Source organism: Athene noctua, chromosome 36 (assembly GCF_965140245.1).
Source record: "Athene noctua chromosome 36, bAthNoc1.hap1.1, whole genome shotgun sequence".
Classification (NCBI taxonomy): domain Eukaryota; kingdom Metazoa; phylum Chordata; class Aves; order Strigiformes; family Strigidae; genus Athene; species Athene noctua.
Window position 1 is genome coordinate 1,150,992 of NC_134072.1, and position 15,240 is coordinate 1,166,231.

Consider the following 15,240-nt stretch of genomic DNA (forward strand, 5'->3'; position numbering starts at 1 on the left):
CCCAAAAATGTGATCGGGAACCCCGAAACCCCGGCCTGGGCCCCAAAAATCTGAGCTGGAACCCCAAAATGTGATCGGGAACCCCGAAACCCCAGCCTGGGCCCCAAAAATCTGAGCCTGGACCCCAAAAATCTGAGCCGGAACGCCAAAATCTGAGCCGGAACCCCAAAACCCGCCCTGGGCCCCGAAACTGAGCCGGAACCCCGAAATCTGATCGGGAACCCCGAAACCCCAGCCTGGGCCCCAAAAATCTGAGCCTGGACCCCAAAATCTGAGCCTGGGCCCCAAAATCTGAGCCTGGGCCCCAAAATCTGATCGGGAACCCCGAAATCTGAGCCTGGACCCCAAAATCTGATCGGGAACCCCGAAACCCCAGCCTGGGCCCCAAAATCTGAGCCTGGGCCCCAAAAATCTGAGCCTGGACCCCGAAATCTGATCGGGAACCCCGAAACCCCAGCCTGGGCCCCAAAAATCTGAGCCTGGACCCCGAAATCTGATCGGGAACCCCAAAACCCCAGCCTGGGCCCCAAAAATCTGAGCCTGGGCCCCAAAATCTGAGCCTAGGCCCCGAAATCTGATCGGGAACCCCAAAATCTGAGCCTGGGCCCCAAAATCTGAGCCTGGGCCCCAAAAATCTGAGCCTGGACCCCGAAATCTGATCGGGAACCCCAAAATCTGAGCCTGGGCCCCAAAATCTGATCGGGAACCCCGAAACCCCAGCCTGGGCCCCAAAATCTGAGCCTGGGCCCCAAAATATGAGCCTGGGCCCCAAAATCTGAGCCGGAACCCCAAAATCTGAGCCTGGGCCCCAAAATCTGAGCTTAGGCCCCGAAATCTGATCGGGAACCCCAAAATCTGAGCCTGGGCCCCAAAATATGAGCCTGGACCCCAAAATCTGATCGGGAACCCCGAAACCCCAGCCTGGGCCCCGAAAATCTGAGCCTGGACCCCGAAACTGATCGTGAACCCCAAAAATCTCACCCTGAACCCAAAAAATCTGACCCTGAACCCCCAAAATCTGATGGTGAACCCCAAAAATCTGATCCTAAACACCAAAAACTGATCGGGAACTCCAAAAACCTCACCCTGAACCCCCAAAATCTGACCCTGTACCCCAAAATCTGAGCCTGGGCCCCAAAAATCTGAGCTGGAACCCCAAAATCTGATCGGGAACCCCAAAACCCCAGCCTGGGCCCCAAAAATCTGAGCCTGGACCCCGAAATCTGATCGGGAACCCCAAAACCCCAGCCTGGGCCCCAGAAATCTGAGCCTGGACCCCAAAATCTGAGCCTGGGCCCCAAAATCTGAGCCTAGGCCCCAAAATCTGAGCCTGGACCCTGAAATCTGATCGGGAACCCTGAAACCCCAGCCTGGGCCCCAAAATCTGAGCCTAGGCCCCAAAATCTGATCGGGAACCCCAAAATCTGAGCCTGGGCCCCAAAATCTGATCGGGAACCCCGAAACCCCAGCCTGGGCCCCAAAATCTGAGCCTGGACCCCGAAATCTGATCGGGAACCCTGAAACCCCAGCCTGGGCCCCAAAAATCTGAGCCTGGGCCCCAAAATCTGAGCCTGGGCCCCAAAATCTGATCGGGAACCCCAAAACCCCAGCCTGGGCCCCAAAAATCTGAGCTGGAACCCCAAAATCTGAGCCTGGGCCCCAAAATCTGAGCCGGAACCCCAAAATCTGAGCCTGGGCCCCAAAATCTGAGCCTAGGCCCCGAAATCTGATCGGGAACCCCAAAATCTGAGCCTGGGCCCCAAAATATGAGCCTGGACCCCGAAATATGATCGGGAACCCCAAAACCCCAGCCTGGGCCCCAAAATCTGAGCCTGGACCCTGAAATCTGATCAGGAACCCCAAAACCCCAGCCTGGGCTCCAAAATCTGAGCCTGGAACCTCAAAATCTGATCGGGAACCCCAAAACCCCAGCCTGGGCCCCAAAAATCTGAGCCTGGACCCCAAAATCTGATCGGGAACCCCGAAACCCCAGCATGGGCCCCAAAATCTGAGCCGGAACCCCAAAATCTGATCGGGAACCCCAAAATCTGAGCCTGGGCCCCAAAAATCTGAGCTGGAACCCCAAAATCTGATCGGGAACCCCAAAACCCCAGCCTGGGCCCCAAAAATCTGAGCCTGGACCCCAAAATCTGATCGGGAACCCCAAAATCTGAGCCTGGGCCCCAAAATCTGATCGGGAACCCCAAAACCCCAGCCTGGGCCCCAAAATCTGAGCCTGCACCCCGAAATCTGATCGGGAACCCCAAAATCTGAGTCTGGGCCCCAAAAATCTGAGCCTGGACCCCGAAATCTGATCAGGAACCCCAAAACCCCAGCCTGGGCTCCAAAATCTGAGCCTGGAACCTCAAAATCTGATCGGGAACCCCGAAACCCCAGCCTGGGCCCCAAAAATCTGAGCCTGGACCCCAAAATCTGATCGGGAACCCCAAAACCCCACCCTGGGCCCCAAAATCTGAGCCTAGGCCCCAAAAATTGATCAGGAACCCCAAAATCTGAGCCTGGGCCCCAAAAATCTAAGCCGGAACCCCAAAATCTGATCGGGAACCCCAAAATCTGAGCCTGGGCCCCAAAAATCTGAGCCGGAACCCCAAAATCTGAGCCGGAACCCCAAAACCCGCCCTGGGCCCCGAAACTGATCGTGAACCCCAAAAATCTCACCCTGAACCCAAAAAATCTGACCCTGAACCCCCAAAATCTGATGGTGAACCCCAAAAATCTGATCCTAAACACCAAAAACTGATCGGGAACTCCAAAAACCTCACCCTGTACCCCAAAATCTGAGCCTGAACCCCCAAAATCTGATCCTGACCCCAAATTTTAGTGTCTCCCTCCAGATTTCGGGGTGTCCCCCCCCAAATTTCGGGGTGTCCCCCCCAGATTTTGGGGGACTCTCTTCCCCCCCCCCCTGCCTCGATTCCGCGGCCTCTTCCCCTCGATTTTCACCACATTCCCCCCCCCCCCCCCCTCAATTCCAGGTCATTTCCCCCCCCGATTTTTCCATATCCCCCCCCCGTTTTTCGGGGTGCGTCTCCCTCTCGATTTCGGGGTGTCCCCCTGCGCGTTTTGGGGTGCCCCCCCCCCATTTTTACCCCCCCCCCCAGGGCTCTGCGGGACGGGGAACTCTTCGAGATCGTCATCCAGAAGATGGTGGATCGCTGGTCCGGCTCCATCGAGGCGGGTGAGGTCGGGGTCCCGGGGGGGGGGGTCCCACACAAAATCGGGGGGACACGGGCAGGGGGGGGGGTCCCCCAAACCCATCCCTGCCCCCCCGTGTCCCTTGTCACCCCCCGCCGCCCCCCCCCGTGTCCCCGCAGGTGTCACCGCCATCCGCCCCGAGGACCTGGAGTTCCCCAACACCATGACGGACATCGACTACGACACCTGGATGCTGAGGTGAGGGCTGGGCTACTGATGGGCCCTGGGGGGCTACCTGGGGGCTTAAGGGGCCACCTGGGGGCTCTGGGGTCACTTTTGTCCCCTTGGGGTCACTTCTGTCCCCTTTGGGGCCACCTCGGTCTTCAAAAGGCCACCAGGGGCCTCTGGGGTTAGCTGGGACCCCAAGGGGCTACCTCGGTCCCTCTGGGGCTACCTCGGTCCCTTGAGGGGCCACCTTGGTGCCCCTGGGGCCACCTTGGTCCCCAAAGGGCCACGTGGGACCTCTGGGGTCACTTCTGTCCCCTTGGGGCCACCTCGGTCCTCTTGGGGCCACCTTGGTCCCCAAAAGGCCACCTGGGGCCTCTGGGGTTAGCTGGGACCCCAAGGGGCTACCTCGGTCCCTCTGGGGCCACCTCGGTCCTCAAAAGGCCACCTGGAGCCTCTGGGGTCACTTCTGTGCCCTTAGGGCTACCTCGGTCCCCAAAGGGCTACCTCAGTCCCTAAAAGGCCACCTGGGGCCTCTGGGGTCACTTCTGTCCCCTTGGGGTCACTTCTGTCCCCTTTGGGGCCACCTCGGTCCCCAAAAGGCCACCTGGGGCCTCTGGGGTCACTTCTGTCCCCTTGGGGCCACCTCGGTCCTCTTGGGGCCACCTCGGTCCCCAAAAGGCCACCTGGGTCCTCTGGGGTCACTTCTGTCCCCTTGGGGCTACCTCGGTCCCCAAAGGGCCACCTCAGACCTCAACGTGTCCCCCTTTGTCCCCCTTTGTTCCCCCCTATGTCCCCCGGTGTCCCCATTTGTCCCCATGTGTCCCTCCATGTCCCCCCCTGTGTCCCCATGTCCCCGTGTGTCCCCCTCGTGTCTCTGTGTCCCCCGTGTGTCCCCATGTCCCCTGGTGTCCCTCTGGTGTCCTCGTGTCCCCGTGTGTCCCCCTCGTGTCCCCCGGTGTCCCCTGGTGTCCCCTGTGTGTCTCCATGTCCCCCGGTGTCCCTATGGTGTCCTCGCGTCCCCGTGTGTCCCCTGGTGTCCCCCGGTGTCCCCGTGTGTCCCCATGTCCCCTGTGTGTCCCCCATGTGTCCCCATGTCCCCGTGTGTCCCCCGTGTGTCCCCTGGTGTCCCTGTGTGTCCCCATGTCCCTGTGTGTCCCCCATGTGTCCCCATGTCCCCTGGTGTCCCCCTTGTGTCCCCATGTCCCCATTTGTCTCCCCATGTCCCCTGGTGTCCCTCTGGTGTCCCCATGTCCCCGTGTGTCCCCGTGTGTCCCCTGGTGTCCCTGTGTGTCCCCATGTCCCTGTGTGTCCCCCTTGTGTCCCCATGTTCTCCTGGTGTCCTTCTGGTGTCCCCATGTCCCTGTGTGTCCCCATGTCCCCTGGTGTCCCCCTTGTGTCCCTGTGTCCCCATTTGTCTCCCCATGTCCCCTGGTGTCCCTCTGGTGTCCCCATGTCCCTGTGTGTCCCCTGGTGTCCCCCGGTGTCCCCGTGTGTCCCCATGTCCCCGTGTGTCCCCCTTGTGTCCCCATGTCCCCATTTGTCTCCCCATGTCCCCTGGTGTCCCCCGGTGTCCCCATGTCCCCCGTGTGTCCCCTGTGTGTCCCCCGGTGTCCCCATGTGTCCCCATGTCCCTGTGTGTCCCCGTGTGTCCCCATGTCCCCGTGTGTCCCCCTTGTGTCCCCATGTCCCCATTTGTCTCCCCATGTCCCCTGGTGTCCCCCGGTGTCCCCGTGTCCCCGTGTGTCCCCGTGTGTCCCCATGTCCCCGTGTGTCCCCCTTGTGTCCCCATGTCCCCATTTGTCTCCCCATGTCCCCTGGTGTCCCTCTGGTGTCCCCGTGTCCCCTGGTGTCCCCGTGTGTCCCCATGTGTCCCCATGTCCCCATGTGTCCCCCGGTGTCCCCCGGTGTCCCCATGTGTCCCCCGGTGTCCCCGTGTCCCCCCCCCGCAGCGGCACGGCCATCATGCAGGACGGCAACACGATGCGCAACAACTACGGCTGCGACCTGGACGCGCTGGGGACGGGGTCGCGCATCGGGATGATGAGGACGGCGCGGGGCGACCTGCGCTACTTCATCAACGGCACCGACCAGGGCGTGGCCTGCTCGGGGCTGCCCGCCGGTCAGGGGACACGCAGGGGACACACCGCGGCGGGGGGCGGGGACACACCGGGGGGACGAGGGGGGGACGCGGAGTCCTGATTTGGGGCGATGGGGTTGGTACGGGGGGACACGGGGACATGGGGGGGACACGGGGACAATTTGGGGACAATTTGGGGACATGGCGGGGACATGGGGACAATTTGGGGACACTTTGGGGACATGGGAGGGACATGGGGACACTTTGGGGACAATTTGGGGACACGGGGGGGACACGGGGGGGATGAGGGGGGACGCGGAGTCCTGATTTGGGGCGATGGGGTTGGTACGGGGGGACACGGGGACATGGGGGGGACACGGGGACAATTTGGGGACACTTTGGGGACATGGCGGGGACGTGGGGACAATTTGGGGACACTTTGGGGACATGGGAGGGACATGGGGACACTTTGGGGACAATTTGGGGACACGGGGGGGACACGGGGGGGATGAGGGGGGACGTGGAGTCCTGATTTGGGGCGATGGGGTTGGTACGGGGGGACACGGGGACATGGGGGGGACATGGGGACATGGGAGGGACATGGGGACACTTTGGGGACAATTTGGGGACACGGGGGGGATGAGGGGGGGACGTGGAGTCCTGATTTGGGGCGATGGGGTTGGTACGGGGGGACACGGGGACATGGGGGGGACACTTTGGGGACATGGGAGGGACACAGGGACATTTTGGGGACAATTTGGGGACATGGCGGGGACAATTTGGGGACACGGGGGGGACACGGGGGGGCGATGGGGTTGGTGCGGGGGGACACGGGGCCATGGGGGGGACACTTTGGGGACATGGTGGGGACATGGGGACATGGGGGGGATATGGGGACACTTTGGGGACACTTTGGGGACACGGGGGGGATGAGGGGGGGCTGTGGTGTCCTGATCTGGGGCGATGGGGTTGGTGTGGGGGGACACTTGGGGGACATGGGGTCGGTAGCCACACCCCGGGGTCAGTAGCCACACCCCCGGGGTCAGTAGCCACACCCCCAGGGTCAGTAGCCACATCCCCAGGGTCAGTAGCCACACCCCGGGGTCAGTAGCCACACCCCCGGGGTCAGTAGCCACACCCCCAGGGTCAGTAGCCACATCCCCAGGGTCAGTAGCCACACCCCGGGGTCAGTAGCCACATCCCCAGGGTCAGTAGCCACACCCCCGGGGTCAGTAGCCACACCCCGGGGTCAGTAGCCACACCCCCGGGGTCAGTATCCACACCCCCAGGGTCAGTAGCCACATCCCCAGGGTCAGTATCCACACCCCCGGGGTCAGTAGCCACACCCCGGGGTCAGTAGCCACATCCCCAGGGTCAGTATCCACACCCCCGGGGTCAGTAGCCACACCCCCAGGGTCAGTAGCCACACCCCGGGGTCAGTAGCCACACCCCGGGGTCAGTAGCCACACCCCCAGGGTCAGTAGCCACACCCCGGGGTCAGTAGCCACATCCCCAGGGTCAGTAGCCACACCCCGGGGTCAGTAGCCACACCCCCAGGGTCAGTATCCACAGCCCCAGGGTCAGTAGCCACATCCCCAGGGTCAGTAGCCACACCCCCGGGGTCAGTAGCCACACCCCGGGGTCAGTAGCCACACCCCCAGGGTCAGTATCCACACCCCCAGGGTCAGTAGCCACACCCCGGGGTCAGTAGCCACACCCCCAGGGTCAGTATCCACACCCCCAGGGTCAGTAGCCACACCCCCGGGGTCAGTAGCCACACCCCGGGGTCAGTAGCCACACCCCCAGGGTCAGTAGCCACACCCCGGGGTCAGTAGCCACACCCCCAGGGTCAGTAGCCACACCCCGGGGTCAGTAGCCACATCCCCAGGGTCAGTATCCACACCCCCAGGGTCAGTAGCCACATCCCAGGGTCAGTAGCCACACCCCCAGGGTCAGTATCCACACCCCCAGGGTCAGTAGCCACATCCCAGGGTCAGTATCCACATCCCCAGGGTCAGTAGCCACACCCCCAGGGTCAGTAGCCACACCCCGGGGTCAGTAGCCACACCCCCAGGGTCAGTAGCCACACCCCGGGGTCAGTAGCCACATCCCCAGGGTCAGTAGCCACACCCCCAGGGTCAGTAGCCACACCCCGGGGTCAGTAGCCACATCCCCAGGGTCAGTATCCACACCCCCGGGGTCAGTAGCCACACCCCCAGGGTCAGTAGCCACACCCCGGGGTCAGTAGCCACACCCCGGGGTCAGTATCCACACCCCCAGGGTCAGTAGCCACACCCCCAGGGTCAGTATCCACACCCCGGGGTCAGTAGCCACATCCCAGGGTCAGTAGCCACACCCCCAGGGTCAGTAGCCACACCCCGGGGTCAGTAGCCACACCCCCAGGGTCAGTATCCACACCCCCAGGGTCAGTAGCCACATCCCAGGGTCAGTATCCACATCCCCAGGGTCAGTAGCCACACCCCGGGGTCAGTAGCCACACCCCGGGGTCAGTAGCCACACCCCCAGGGTCAGTAGCCACACCCCGGGGTCAGTAGCCACACCCCCGGGGTCAGTAGCCACATCCCCAGGGTCAGTATCCACACCCCCAGGGTCAGTAGCCACACCCCGGGGTCAGTAGCCACATCCCCAGGGTCAGTATCCACACCCCCAGGGTCAGTAGCCACACCCCCGGGGTCAGTAGCCACACCCCCAGGGTCAGTAGCCACACCCCGGGGTCAGTAGCCACATCCCCAGGGTCAGTAGCCACACCCCGGGGTCGGTAGCCACACCCCGGGGTCAGTAGCCACATCCCCAGGGTCAGTAGCCACACCCCCGGGGTCAGTATCCACACCCCCAGGGTCAGTAGCCACACCCCGGGGTCAGTAGCCACACCCCGGGTCGGTAGCCACACCCCGGGGTCGGTAGCCACACCCCGGGGTCGGTAGCCACATCCCCAGGGTCAGTATCCACACCCCCAGGGTCAGTAGCCACACCCCGGGGTCAGTAGCCACACCCCGGGGTCGGTAGCCACACCCCGGGTCGGTAGCCACACCCCGGGGTCGGTAGCCACACCCCGGGTCGGTAGCCACACCCCGGGGTCGGTAGCCCCGCTGACGCTGTGTCCCCCAGAGGTGTACGCCGTGGTGGATCTCTACGGCCAGTGTGTCCAGGTGTCCCTGACGGGGGCTACTGGCCCGACCGACAACAGCCTGGCCCCCGGGGGGGCCCCCGAGAAGGCCTGTCCCCCCCCCTCGCCAGGTAGGGACCCCCGGGGGGTTGGGGGGGCAACTGGGAGCACTGGGAGGCCACTGGGAGCACTGGGAGGCCACTGGGAGGGCTACTGGGATATCTGGGGGCTACTGGAGGGTGCGGGGGGGGGGCCACTGGGAACGTCAGGGGAGCACTGGAGAGGGTGGGAGGGCTACTGGGGGGGGGTGGGGGGGGGCTACTGGGGGGACAGGGGGGCTACTGGGAACACCGGGGTGGCCACTGGGAATACTGGGGGGGTGTGGGAGGGCCACTGGGAATGGCAGGGGGGGGAATTGGAGAGGGGCGGAGGCTACTGGGAGCACTGGGGGGACACTGAGGGGGGTGGGGGGGGCTACTGGGAGCACTGGGGGGCCACTGGGAATACTGGGGGGCCACTGAGGGGGGTGGAGGGGCTACTGGGAACACTGGGGGGCCACTGAGGGGGGTGGGGGGCTACTGGGAGCACTGGGAGGCCACTGGGAATACTGGGGGCGTGAGGGTTCTACTGGGAACTCCGGGCTGGCCACTGCGAATACTGGGAGGGGCTACTGGGAACACTGGGGGGCCACTGAAGGGGGTGGGGGGGCTACTGGGAGCACTGGGGGGCCACTGAGGGGGGTGGGGGGCTACTGGGAACACTGGGGGGCCACTGGGAATACTGGGGGGCCACTGAGGGGGGTGGAGGGGCTACTGGGAACACTGGGGGGCCACTGAGGGGGGTGGGGGGCTACTGGGAGCACTGGGGGGCCACTGGGAATACTGGGGGGCCACTGAGGGGGGTGGGGGGCTACTGGGAACACTGGGGGGCCACTGGGAATACTGGGGGCCCACTAAGGGGGGTGGGGGGCTACTGGGAGCACTGGGAGGCCACTGGGAATACTGGGGGCGTGAGGGTTCTACTGGAAACTCCGGGCTGGCCACTGCGAATACTGGGAGGGGCTACTGGGAACACTGGGGGGCCACTGAAGGGGGTGGGGGGGCTACTGGGAACACTGGGGGGCCACTGAAGGGGGTGGGGGGGCTACTGGGAACACTGGGGGGCCACTGGGAATACTGGGGGCCCACTAAGGGGGGTGGGGGGCTACTGGGAGCACTGGGGGGCCACTGAAGGGGGTGGGGGGGCTACTGGGAACACTGGGGTAGTGGTGGGGGGGCACTGGTGGCCCTGTGCCTCTTGGCCCTGAAGTGGCCACGCCCCTCCCGGTGACCCCGCCCCTTTCTTGCCCCCCCCCCCCCCCCGCAGCCCCCGGCCCCTGCCAGCGGTTCCACGGGCGCTGTGGGCAGAACGTGGCGCTGGGGGCCGAGGGGCTGGGGGCCGCCCGCGTGGCCGGCTACTGCCACGGCCTCGTCTTTAGCCGCTCCCACCTCCGGCCCGGAGAGCTCTTCGAGGTGGGCGGGGCTTGCGGTGGGACACGCCCACTGGGGGGGCGGGGACAAGCGGGGTGGGGCAGGGGTTAAGGAATGGCCACCCCCCGTGTGTGGATAATGGGGGGTGATAGCGGGCGGTGCGCTGTCTCTTTAAGAGAATAGTGGGCGTGGCTTGGGGTTGGACACACCCACTTGGGGGCGGGGACAAGCGGGGTGGGGCCAATCGGGGTGGGGCAGGGGTTAAGGAATGACCACACCCAGTGTGTGGATAATGGGGGGTGATAGCGGGGGGTGCGCTGGCTCTTTAAGAGAATAGTGGGCGTGGCTTGGGGTTGGACACACCCACTTTGGGGTGGGGACAATCGGGGTGGGGCCAATCGGGGTGGGGCAGGGGTTAAGGAATGGCCACACCCAGTGTGTGGATAATGGGGGGTGATAGCGGGGGGGTGCGCTGTCTCTTTAAGAGAGAAGTGGGCGTGGCTTGTGGTATGGCACGCCCACTTGTGGGTGGGGTTACGGAGTGGCCACACCCTTTGTGAGGATAATGTGGGTGATAGTGAAGGGTGCGCTGTCTCTTTAAGAGATTAGTGGGCGGGGCTGTAGGTGGGACACGCCCACCGAGGGGCGGGGCCGCTCAGAGGGGTGGGGCTAAGGAATGGCCACACCCTTTACCCTTTGTGTGGATAATGGGAGGTGATAGCGGGGGGGGGCGCTGTCTCTTTAAGAGAATAGTGGGCGGGGCTTGGGGTTGGACACACCCACTAGGGGTGGGGCCACACGGAGGGGTGGGGCTAAGGAGTGGCCACACCCCTGCATGGATAAGGGGGGGGTGGTCATTGGGAAGGTGCGCTGTCACTTTAAGAGAAAAGTGGGCGGGGATATGTTGGGACACGCCCCCTTCAAACCCCGCCCCCCGCTGTCACCGTCAAACCCCCCCCGGGGTGGGTGGAGCCTGATGTAGCCACGCCCCTTCTCTAAACCCAGGGCTTCGGCCCCGCCCCCTCCACATACAGGCAATGGGGGGGAGGTGCCCAAAGGGGGCGGGGCCTTGCGGGGCCCCACCCCTCGATCAAGCCACGCCCCCTCCATTAAGCCACGCCCCCCCCGGATTTAACCCCCTATTACGCAAAGGCAGTGGGAAATGGGAGCCAATGGGGCTGCCCCGAGTGGGTGGGGCTTAGTGTAGCCACGCCCCTCGCTCAAACCACGCCCCCCCGCTTAAACCACGCCCCCACCGCGCTAAGCCACGCCCCTTGGCCCCTTTAATCTCGTTCCCCAACCGCGGTGGGAGATGGGGGGGCGATGGGGTCCCCAAGTGGGTGGGGCCTTTTGTAGCCCCTCCCCTCGCTCGAACCACGCCCCCTAGGTCAAGCCACGCCCCCCTTAACAAGCCACGCCCCCCAGCACAACCCCGGCGGGGATTTAACCCCTCGGTCCCCGACTGTGGTGGGAAATGGGGGGCCGATGGCGTCCTCTCAGTGGGCGGAGCCTTTTGTAGCCCCGCCCCGGATCAGACCACGCCTCTCCGCTTAAGCCACGCCTCTCACTGAAGCCACGCCCCCTCACTCCTCCCCAGCAGGAATTTAACCCCTCGTCACCCCGCTGCGCCTCGACCCATGACCGAAACACCCCCCCATTGGGTGGAGCTGCATGTGGCCCCTCCCCTCGCTCAAACCACGCCCCCTAGGTCAAGCCACACCCCCTGGTCAAGCCACGCCCCCAGCACAACCCCGGCGGGGATTTAACCCCTCGGTCCCCGACTGTGCTGGGAAATGGGGGGGCCGATGGGGTCCTGCGAGTGGGCGGAGCCTTTTGTAGCCCCGCCCCCGGATCAGACCACGCCTCTCCGCTTAAGCCACGCCTCTCACTGAAGCCACGCCCCCTCACTCCTCCCCAGCAGGAATTTAACCCCTCGTCACCCCGCTGCGCCTCGACCCATGACCGAAACACCCCCCCATTGGGTGGAGCTGCATGTGGCCCCTCCCCTCGCTCAAACCACGCCCCCTAGGTCAAGCCACACCCCCTGGTCAAGCCACGCCCCCAGCACAACCCCGGCGGGGATTTAACCCCTCGGTCCCCGACTGTGGTGGGAAATGGGGGGCCGATGGCGTCCTCTCAGTGGGCGGAGCCTTTTGTAGCCCCGCCCCCGGATTACACCACGCCTCTCCGCTTAAGCCACGCCTCTCACTGAAGCCACGCCCCCTCACTCCTCCCCAGCAGGAATTTAACCCCTCGTCACCCCGCTGCGCCTCGACCCATGACCGAAACCCCCCCCCCCATTGGGTGGAGCTGCATGTGGCCCCTCCCCTCGCTCAAACCACGCCCCCTAGGTCAAGCCACGCCCCCGGAACAAGCCACCCTTTCCTTGCCAGGTGCGGATCGAGGCGCTGGACGAGCGCTGGGCGGGGTCGGTGCGGCTGGGGCTGACGGCGTTGCCCCCCGGGCAGGGCCCCCCCGGCCCCCCCGCCCTTCCCGCCACCCTCCTGGACCTGCCGGCCCCGCCCACCTGGGTGGTGGCGGGGGCCGAGGTGCGACGCAACGGGACCCTCACCCGCCACAACTACGGCGTCTCCCTCGATCGCCTGGCGGTCAGGACGGGACGGGGGGGGGGTCTGGGGGGGGAAAGGGGGGGTCTGGGGGGATCCTGGGGGTGTCTTGGGGGGCAAAAGGGGGGATAGGGGGTGTCTTGGGGGGAAAAGGGGGGGCCTGGGGGTATCCTGGGGGTGTCTTGGGGGGAAAAGAGGGCACGGGGGGGGTCCTGGGGGTAAAAGGGGGGGTCTGGGGGGGAAAAGGGGGGTCCTGGGGGGATCCTTGGGGTGTCTTGGGGGGCAAAAGGGGGGATAGGGGGTGTCTTGGGGGGAAAAGGGGGGGCCTGGGGGGATCCTTGGGGTGTCTTGGGGGGCAAAAGGGGGGATAGGGGGTGTCTTGGGGGGAAAAGGGGGGGCCCGGGGGGATCCTGGGGGTGTCTTGGGGGGAAAAGAGGGCACGGGGGGGGTCTGGGGGGAAAAGGGGGGGTCTGGGGGGGAAAAGGGGGGGCCTGGGGTGATCCTGGGGGTGTCTTGGGGGGCAAAAGGGGGGATAGGGGGTGTCTTGGGGGGAAAAGGGGGGGCCTGGGGGGATCCTTGGGGTGTCTTGGGGGGCAAAAGGGGGGATAGGGGGTGTCTTGGGGGGAAAAGGGGGGGCCCGGGGGGATCCTGGGGGTGTCTTGGGGGGAAAAGAGGGCACGGGGGGGGTCTGGGGGGAAAAGGGGGGGTCTGGGGGGGAAAAGGGGGGGCCTGGGGTGATCCTGGGGGTGTCTTGGGGGGCAAAAGGGGGGATAGGGGGTGTCTTGGGGGGAAAAGAGGGCATGGGGGGGGTCCTGGGGGGAAAAGGGGGGGTCTGGGGGGAAAAGGGGGGTCCTGGGGGGGTAAAGCGGGGGCCTGGGGGTCCCAGGGGGGACCAGGGGGTCTTGGGGGCACAGGGGGGCCTGGAGGGCTCAGGGGGGTGTTTCGGGGTCCCTGGGGGGTTTCGGGGTCCCTGGGGGGGTTTCGGGGTCCCTGGGGGGTTTCGGGGTCCCGGGGGGTTTTCGGGGTTCCCGGGGGGGGGTCTGACTCCGCCCCCCCGCAGGTCGGGAACCGCCTGGGGGTGCGTCGCGGCCCCGACGACTCGATGCACATCCTGGTGGACGGGGAGGACATGGGCCCGGCCGCCACCGGCGTCGCCAAGGTAACGCCCCCGCAGGCCACGCCCCCCCCCCCCCGCCGGTGACGTCACACAACCCCCTGTGACGTCACACACAACCCCCCATCCCCCCCCCCCCCCAGCGTCACACCCGCCCCCCCCCAGGGTGGTCTCAGCCTCAAGGGGGGCACTGGGAGGTCTCTGACGTCACTTCCGGGTTGGGAGGGGGCGTGGCCGTGAGTCACGTGATCCCCGGTGCCACTTCCTGTTTGGGAGGGGCGTGGACGTATGTCACGTGATCTCTGACCTCACTTTTGGGTTTGGGAGGGGTGTGGCCTTGATTTCACCTCGCCCACTGACGTCACTTCCGGTTTGGGAGGGGGTGTGGCCATGATGTCACATGACCCATGACATCACTTCCGGGTTGGAAGGGCGTGGTCATAATGTTACGTGGTCTGGGGATGTCAATTCCGGTTGGGAAGGGTGTGGCAACGATGTCACATGACCTGAGCTCACTTCCGGGTTGGAAGAGGCGTGGCCATGGTGTCACATGACCTGTTGACGCAACTTCCTGTTTGGGAGGGGCGTGGCCATGACATCACCTGACCCTCCGAGGCCACGTTCTTCCCGGGAGGGGGCGTGACCGTGATGTCACGTGATGCTCTGACCTCACTTCCTGCCCGGGAAGGGGGCGGGTGGCGCCGTGACGTCACTTCCTGCCCGGAAGGGGCGTGGCCATGACATCACATGATCCTCTGAGGTCACATTGTGCCCGGGAGGGGCGTGTCCGTGATGTCACGTGACCTGTGACCTCATTGCTTCCCTGGGAGGGGCCACGTGACTTTGTGACGTCGCATCCCGTCTGGGAGGGGGCGTGGCTGTGATGTCACATGACCCTTTGGCGTCACTTCCTGCCCGGAAGGGGCGTGGCCACGGCATCACATGACCCTCCGAGGCCACGTTCTGCCCGGGAGGGGGGCGTGACCGTGATGTCACGTGACGCTCTGACCTCACTTCCTGCCCGGGAGGGGGCGGGGCGGAGGTGGCTCCGTGAGGTCACATCCCATCCGGGAGGGGGCGTGGCCGTGACGTCACGTGCCCCCCCACCCCCTCGTGACGTCACGGCGTGGCCCCTCCCCCAGAACGCCTTCGTGGCGCTGGATCTCTACGGGCGGGTCACGGCCGTGTCCATCGTCAGCGCGGGCGGGGCGGGCGGGGACGGGGCGGGGGCAGCGGAGGCCCCTCCCCCTGCCCCTCCCCCACCCCCAGCCCCTCCCCCACCGCTGGGAGCCCCTTGGCTGTGAGTTTGGGGGCGACTGGGAGGGACTGGGAGGGACTGGGGGGCAACTGGGAGGGACTGGGAGAGACTGGGAGGGACTGGGGGTGACTGGGAGGGACTGGGGGTGACTGGAGGGCAACTGGGAGGGAGTGGCGGGGACTTGGGGGGCAACTGGGAGGGACTGGGGGCTACTGGGAAGGACTGGGAGGGACTGGGGGTGACT

General features: G+C 65.4%; 1 protein-coding gene across 1 annotated transcript in view; it reads left to right on the forward strand.

The window, feature by feature from the left end:
• Positions 1–15,038, forward strand: part of NEURL4 (neuralized E3 ubiquitin protein ligase 4) — a gene marked incomplete at its 3' end in the record, with an annotated part of 28,172 nt that extends 13,134 nt beyond the window's left edge. Inside the window, exons 10-17 of the mRNA XM_074930894.1 lie at positions 3,123–3,199; positions 3,336–3,414; positions 5,334–5,503; positions 8,591–8,719; positions 9,954–10,099; positions 12,451–12,666; positions 13,685–13,783; positions 14,881–15,038. Coding sequence (XP_074786995.1) covers positions 3,123–3,199; positions 3,336–3,414; positions 5,334–5,503; positions 8,591–8,719; positions 9,954–10,099; positions 12,451–12,666; positions 13,685–13,783; positions 14,881–15,038 — 1,074 coding nt within the window. The remainder of the gene's footprint in view (positions 1–3,122; positions 3,200–3,335; positions 3,415–5,333; positions 5,504–8,590; positions 8,720–9,953; positions 10,100–12,450; positions 12,667–13,684; positions 13,784–14,880) is intronic.
• Positions 15,039–15,240: the final 202 nt, after the last annotated feature.